The sequence below is a fragment of the Blennius ocellaris genome (assembly GCF_963422515.1).
Source record: "Blennius ocellaris genome assembly, chromosome: 18".
Classification (NCBI taxonomy): domain Eukaryota; kingdom Metazoa; phylum Chordata; class Actinopteri; order Blenniiformes; family Blenniidae; genus Blennius; species Blennius ocellaris.
In genome coordinates this window covers 319,661-327,160 of record NC_137667.1, presented here as the reverse complement: position 1 = coordinate 327,160, position 7,500 = coordinate 319,661, and the positions used below count along the sequence as shown (strand labels likewise).

At 52.1% G+C, this 7,500-nt stretch overlaps 2 protein-coding genes across 2 annotated transcripts in view; one reads left to right on the top strand and one right to left on the bottom strand.

The window, feature by feature from the left end:
* Nucleotides 1-93: 93 nt before the first annotated feature.
* hsdl1 (hydroxysteroid dehydrogenase like 1) lies at nt 94-3,017 on the bottom strand. The gene is made up of 5 exons (XM_080513740.1): nt 2,599-3,017; nt 1,382-1,833; nt 1,210-1,293; nt 586-714; nt 94-411 (listed from the first exon to the last, which is right to left on the bottom strand). Exons 1-5 carry the CDS (start codon nt 2,816-2,818, stop codon nt 340-342), a joined length of 957 nt encoding a protein of 318 aa, XP_080369866.1. The 5' UTR covers nt 2,819-3,017; the 3' UTR covers nt 94-339.
* Nucleotides 1,873-7,500, top strand: part of tbc1d32 (TBC1 domain family, member 32) — a 38,040-nt gene continuing 32,412 nt past the window's right edge. The window contains 4 exon segments of the mRNA XM_080513741.1: nt 1,873-1,953; nt 3,890-3,962; nt 5,668-5,913; nt 7,390-7,500. The exon segment at nt 7,390-7,500 is cut by the window's right edge and continues 102 nt beyond it. Coding sequence (XP_080369867.1) covers nt 5,759-5,913; nt 7,390-7,500 — 266 coding nt within the window. The 5' untranslated portion in view covers nt 1,873-1,953; nt 3,890-3,962; nt 5,668-5,758.

The following is a 7,500-nucleotide window of genomic DNA, read 5'->3' as shown; positions in this document are numbered from 1 at the left end:
TTGAAACTGGATTGAAACCAGATTTTGTCATGAAGTCACGATGTTCCATCGTCACGTTTAAATAAAACACACAACGTTTGTTTTACCATTTAATTCATGTTGTTGAATCTTTGTGTCCCAGGTGATTGACGTGAGGACGATCAGGGTCCCCTGGTCCAGGTAACCATGGCGACGATCAGCCGGCTCAGGGTCCCCTGGTCCAGGTAACCATGGCGACGATCAGCCGGCTCAGGGTCCCCTGGTCCAGGTAACCATGGCGACGATCAGCCGGCTCAGGGTCCCCTGGTCCAGGTAACCATGGCGACGACTCCTTGAACATCCAGCGATGGACTGAAGCTCCTAGCTTGGGCCGGTGAAGACGAGCGAGCCGAGAAGCCACGCCCACTCCGGAACCTTCCTCATCAGGCCCAACTGCAGGACACAAGACAGCTTCACTCCGGTTCCTCACGGTTCCTCACCTCCCACAATAACAACAACAAATAGCATGATTTGCTATTTAATGCATTTTTAGCGATTCTGGCTATGTTAGCCGTTTTTAGCCATTAGCTAAACGAGCAGCTGCAAAGCGGACTCCTGTGCGCCGACCTGCAGAGTGTGTGGCCAGTAGCCGGTGGTTCGGTTGGACACGCCTAGCGTGGCCACGGCGTGGCGGGCGTAAACGTCGGGCCGCGGCACCAACCAGCTAGCTCTCCACGGCGGCCGTCCGGAACAAATCTAAACACACAGACAGAAACCCGCCATTATGCCATGACTTACTGTTAGCATGTAGCATCTTGCTAATCCTTGCTAATGCTAACAAGTAAAGATTAACGCATCACAACGTCGGCCTTTCTGCCTTGCCGTGATTGGTTGAAGGAGGTGAAGGGGCGTGGCCTGAACGACACCATGAGAAGGCTTCACATGTAGCAGGTTCTATGTCCGCGGTTCTCTAGAAAAATGTGTCGTCGATCATTTAAGACGCAGAACAGAAGGATTTTCTGGTCATTAAACAAGAACAACAAAATTCAAGTATATTAAAGTACTTTAAATGTAGAACTGATGTGTGAAGCGACGACGTCTCCAACAGCGAAATGCTACGTGACTCATTACATCATAATGCTGCAACGCATTCATGCTAATTAATGTCGCCTGGAGGAGCGTCTGTAGTTTTTGCTGAGTCATGACTATGCCCCTCCCAGGTGTGGTTGTGTGCAGGAAGTGGCGGTTGACCTGCAGAGGCGTCAGACTCTGGATGAAGACGCCTTTGCGGCGGTATTCCAGCTGCAGCGCGGCGGCGAGTCGCTCCAGGAACCCCTGAGGAGAACCAGACAGGAACCGCGTCGTACTCAGACTTTTATTTTGAAGTTGCTCTCCTCCACACTGAGCGTCGGCGGCGTCTCACCGAGGCGGCGGCGGCGAGCGCGGCTCCGCCGGGCGCCGGCCTGCAGCTGCCGCCCAGCGAGATGTAGACCACGGCTCCTCTGCCGCGCGCCGCCATACCCGGCAGCAGCAGGCGGGCCAGCAGCGCGGCGCCCGCCACGTTCCTGCTCAGCAGCTCCAGCAGGCGCTCCTCCGACGCCTCGGCCAGGGGGCGCCGCGCGGCACCGCCACACTCCTCCACGCTGGTCACCAGGAAGCCCACGTCCCTCCCCCGCACGGCGTCCCGGACGGCCTTGCCGGCCGCCGCGCCCACAGACAAGTCGGCGGCGACGACCACGGTCTCCACGCCGTAGTTCTGGGAGAGCAAGGCGGCGGCGTCCCGGAGCGGCGCGGCGTCCGGAGCCACCAGGACGAGGCTGACGCCGTTCCTGGCCAGCTCCTCGGCGTACGCTCTGGCCACCGGCTCACTGGCGCCTGGCGGGACACAGGAAGGGAACCTGAGACTTCCAGACCCTTCTAGACCCTTCTAGACCCTCGACATCCTGCTCAGACACTTTCTGCTCAACCTCTTCACCGTTTCTACGAGCCAATCAGGTGAGAGCGTCTGGAAACAGTCTGGTGACTTGATCTGACACCTTGACAAGAAGGGTTACGGTAGGGTAGGGTAGGGTTAGGGCTAGGGTAGGGTTAGCCCTAAATGAAGATTTAGTGGGTTAAAGGACAAAGAAGATCAAAGAGGATCATCTGGACCAGCTTCTAAAAGGTGATAAAACACTGGAACCAACAGGGTCTGGAGCCTCGTCGTGTTTATGTGTCAAAGAAGAAACAGAACATCTGGAAGAACCTCCGTCTGTGTACACGAGGCCCTGGTCCACCCTGGTCCACCCTGGTCCACCCTGGTCCACGTCCCCAGCTCACAGTGAAGAAGCATGGTGGTTCCAGGTGGACCCTGATCTACCCTTGTGGACACTGATCCAGGTGGTTCCAGGTGGTTCCAGGTGGACCCTGGTCCAGGTGGTTCCAGGTGGATCCTGGTGGACCCTGGTCCACCCTGGTCCACGTCCCCAGCTCACAGTGAAGAAGCATGGTGGTTCCAGGTGGACCCTGATCTACCCTTGTGGACCCTGATCCAGGTGGTTCCAGGTGGACCCTGGTCCAGGTGGTTCCAGGTGGACCCTGGTCCACCCTGGTCCAGGTGGACCCTGGTGGACCCTGGTCCAGGTGGATCTGGTTCCTCACCATGAACGACCGCCCAGGCCCCGAACCTGTGGCTCAGCTTGGTCCGGGGCAGCATCCGGGGCAGGAAGTGCACCGTGAGCAGGCCGCAGCAGTCCCTCAGCAGCGCGGCCCCCCAGCGGGCAGCGCAGGCGGCCCCCAGCAGCGCCAGGCCTTCGTAGTAGCCGCTGCAGGAGCGACGGATCTCAGCGTAGAGCAGCGGGAAGCCGTCCACAGCCGCCATGCTAACTAGCCTAGCCTAGCCTAGCTTAAACGTTACGTTTCGTCCTGATCGAGGCGCTAACGGACGATTCTGGTCCCGAAGTCGACCCGCGACACTGCGGCTGCATCGTTTACGACCGTTTCCTTCTTATGTGTAAAGTTTGGATGGATTAGAAGGATGTCAACGAGAGCGGACACCGGAAGTAGAGCAAAACATTGGATCACGTGACCGTGATGCGTTCAGGCCGCAGACGAAGGTTTGACATAACATAGTCGAAACGATCTACGTTTGAATTAAAATGTAGATTAAAATAATTTATCAATAGATTTTAAAATGAACCCTACCTGCAAATTATACGAATATAGATTATGTTTTTTTTGATCAATGTTTTTTGGGATGTTTATTATTCTACAATGGTGGTCTTAAACGAGAACCATCAGGATTGTTTTCATTTTAGGAAGAAATACATACGCATTTCTAAATTCAATAATAAACAAGGATCAAACCGTTTCATGGGTAACTGTACTTTATAATAGGTCAAATGAAATCAACAAATCAATAATTGCAGTATTTTTTTCATATGATAAGCACTTGCATGCTTTAAAGATTATATTTTTATTCAACATATTATTTAGAATATATGTTTGGTTAGACTATTGATGACTCGATGTTGAGATTATGTGTGATTCTGTTGCCTGCCACACATTACCATCCTCGGGAGCCGTGTTGTTTTTAATTATTATTTTTCTGCAGTTTATTTCTGTAAGTACCGAGTCCTCCACTGTTGAAACCATGACGCAAAAAGACATCAAAACGTACAGAACGTTCGGGACTAGGTTCCTACAACCTTTGTTAACGATTCGGAAAAACATTCCAAAGAAAATCACAACAAACTGAAAAAAGTCCCGTGCCAATAGAGGAGATGAATGGAGATCAGTCTGTTGCCATGGAGATGCTGAAATCAAAGGACAGGCAGGCACACAAAATTTCCCCAGGAACTTTTTATTTATTGTTATTTATTTGTTCTCTGCTTCAGTTACAAACGAAATATCGAAAGAATTCATTGTCCGACTCTCCTGAACGCATCACCAGATCCGGGCCTCGTGTTTCCATGGAGACGCCGTCGCTTCCCGGATGAAAACTTCTTTTCTGGACAGAAAACCAGGTAAATGGCGTTTGAAACTCCTCGTTTCGTGTGTTTCGTGACCTTGGCGGCTGCGCACGCAGCCGCCAAGGTCACGTCGAGCCGCAGCACAGCGGGGGGTGTTTGTGAGCCGTGTGGAGCCTGAAGGCGGCTGCTAACAGCGGGATGCTAACAGCGGGATGCTAACAGCGGCTAGCGGGACGAGAAGGTCCACGAAGGATCAATAACTAATGTCTCGCTGCTCCGCTGGGCTCCAACGACAGATGACGTCAGATGACGTCACCCGTTCTAACCAGCTTATCCCTTTTTCACCAGAGACAGTCACCTGATCTCAGACCCTCCGACACTGCAGCTGCCAGTCAGTCAGTCAGTCAGTCAGTCAGTCAATCAGTCAATCAATCAATCAATCAATCAATCAATCAATCAATCAATCAATCAATCAATCAATCAATCAATCAGTCAGTCAGTCAGTCAGTCAGTCAGTCAGTCAGTCAGTCAGTCAGTCAGTCAGTCAGTCAGTCAGTCAGCAAATAATTGAAAAATAAATATATGAATAAATAACAATACATAGATAAATAAATTAATAGATAAATAAAGAAATAAATGCATAAATAAATAAATATATAAGTCGATAGATAGATGATAGATTGATAGAGATGGATAGATAGATGATAGAGAGATAGATAGATGATAGATTGATAGAGAGATGGATAGATAGATGATAGAGAGATAGAGAGATAGATGATAGAGAGATAGATAGATGATAGATTGATAGAGAGATAGAGAGATAGATGATAGAGAGATAGAGAGATGAATAGATAGATGATAGAGAGATAGATGATAGAGAGATAGAGCTACAACTCCTATCTATCTAGAACGGTTGTTGGCCTACCAGAAAGTTGCTGGTTCAATTCCCGTCTCCATCTGTCCACATGTCAAAGTGTCCTTGAGGATGGATGATGAGTGGATGATGATGGTGGATGATGATGTATGGACGATGGATGGTGATGAATGATGGATGGTGAATGATGGCTGGATGATGGATGGTGATGGATGATGGATGGTGAATGATGGCTGGATGATGGATGGTGGTGGATGATGGATGGTGGATGATGGCTGGATGATGGATGGTGGTGGATGATGGATGATGGATGGTGGATGATGATGGATGGATGATGATGGATGATAGATAATGGATGATGGATGGTGGATGATGGATGGATGATGATGGATGATAGATAATGGATGGTGGATGATGGATGGTGGATGGATGGTGGATGGATGATGGGTGGATGGTGGATGGATGATAGATAATGGATGGTGGATGGATGGTGGGTGATGGATGGTGGATGGATGGTGGATGATGATGGATGGTTGATGGATGATGGATGATAGATAATGGATGATGGATGGTGGATGATGATGATGGATGATAGATAATGGATGATGGATGGTGGATGATGATGATGGATGATAGATAATGGATGATGGATGATGGATGATGATGATGGATGATGGATGATGATGATGGATGATAGATAATGGATGATGGATGGTGGATGATGATGATGGATGATAGATAATGGATGGTGGATGATGATGATGGATGGTGGATGATGATGATGGATGGATGATGGATGAGCTGAACACTGTTCCATAAACGCCTCCATCACCAAGTGACGTAGTTCCACTGGTTCAGTAAATATCCAGGATGTTTTATGTTTAGCTCCTCGTCACCTGCAGCAGTTGTGGTTCTCCGGAGGAGAACGTGGTTCCAGCAGCAGGTTCCAGCCCAGGTTGTCTCGGGGACAGCGGACATGTCTCGGCTGGGGACCGGAGACGAGGCGGAGCTCCAGTATCTTCTGAAGCAGCTGCTCAGCAGCGTCCAGGACAAGATGTCTGCAGCACCGTCAGCAGAGGACGCAGAGCAGCTCCTGCTCCACCTGGAGGAGACGGACAAGAACTTCCACAAGTAAGGACACCTGGGACAGGGTGTCTCCAGGGTGGGGAGGTGGGACAAGGCGGTCAGGACACCTGGGACGGGGTGTCTCCAGGGTGGGGAGGTGGGACGAGGCGGTCAGGACACCTGGGACGGGGTGTCTCCAGGGTGGGGAGGTGGGACGAGGCGGTCAGGACACCTGGGACGGGGTGTCTCCAGGGTGGGGAGGTGGGACGAGGCGGTCAGGACACCTGGGACGGGGTGTCTCCAGGTTGGGGAGGTGGGACGAGGCGGTCAGGACACCTGGGACGGGGTGTCTCCAGGGTGGGGAGGTGGGACGAGGCGGTCAGGACACCTGGGACGGGGTGTCTCCAGGGTGGGGAGGTGGGACGAGGCGGTCAGGACACCTGGGACGGGGTGTCTCCAGGGTGGGGAGGTGGGACGAGGCGGTCAGGACACCTGGGACGGGGTGTCTCCAGGGTGGGGAGGTGGGACGAGGCGGTCAGGACACCTGGGACGGGGTGTCTCCAGGTTGGGGAGGTGGGACAAGGCGGTCAGGACACCTGGGACGGGGTGTCTCCAGGGTGGGGAGGTGGGACAAGGTGGTCAGGACACCTGGGACGGGGTGTCTCCAGGGTGGGGAGGTGGGACAAGGCGGTCAGGACACCTGGGACGGGGTGTCTCCAGGGTGGGGAGGTGGGACAAGGTGGTCAGGACACCTGGGACGGTGTGTCTCCAGGGTGGGGAGGTGGGACAAGGTGGTCAGGACACCTGGGACGGGGTGTCTCCAGGGTGGGGAGGTGGGACAAGGTGGTCAGGACACCTGGGACGGGGTGTCTCCAGGGTGGGGAGGTGGGACGAGGCGGTCAGGACACCTGGGACGGGGTGTCTCCAGGGTGGGGAGGTGGGACAAGGCGGTCGGAGGACATCTTTTCCGCACATCTACGTCTTTTAAAGGCCCCACATTGTCTGAAATTCCCTCTCTGATGGTTTTCTAACAGCCTGGAGCTCATATATAATCAGACTTTCCCTTTATGATGTCATATATAATCAGAGACTTTCCCTTTATGATGTCATATATAATCAGAGACTTTCCCTTTATGATGTCATATATAATCAGAGACTTTCCCTTTATGATGTCATACATAATCAGAGACTTTCCCTTTATGATGTCATACATAATCAGAGACTTTCCCCTAATGATGTCATACAGGGACGTGACCCCTCCCTCTGGTGGGGATAGTCACATTGACCCGCCCGTCGGGAGGTGAATACTGACAAAGATTCCTGATATACTGAATCAATTCAGCATAATATGAAAAACTGTAACAGTTAGCGGCAGCTAGCATTAGCATTAGCTAGCTGGTAGTAGCGGTAGCGACATGCTAACCGTTCCAAAACGTCTCAACTCCTCCAGGAGCTTCTCCTTCTGGTCACATTCTGGTTTGAAGGGGCTTGAGCTAAAAAATAGAGCTATGACGGTAGAATTAAGATGTCTCCTTCCTACAGCTACGAGTTGGTGAAGTACCTGCGGCGGTCCCTGGAGGACTCCCTGGGCCCCCTGGTGGAGGACTCCCTGGGCCCCCTGGTGGAGGACTCCCTGGGCCCCCTGGTGGAGGA

What these genes read in the sequence shown, in the direction of transcription:
- hsdl1 (XM_080513740.1), bottom strand. Translation starts at nt 2,818, where the DNA reads ATGGCGGCTGTGGACGGCTTCCCGCTGCTCTACGCTGAGATCCGTCGC. An exon ending in CGCTCGCCGCCGCCGCCTCG is followed by an intron (nt 1,294 to 1,381) that starts GTGAGACGCCGC and finishes GGTTCTCCTCAG; the next exon opens with GGGTTCCTGGAGCGACTCGC. An exon ending in AGAGTCTGACGCCTCTGCAG is followed by an intron (nt 715 to 1,209) that starts GTCAACCGCCAC and finishes CTGTGTGTTTAG; the next exon opens with ATTTGTTCCGGACGGCCGCC.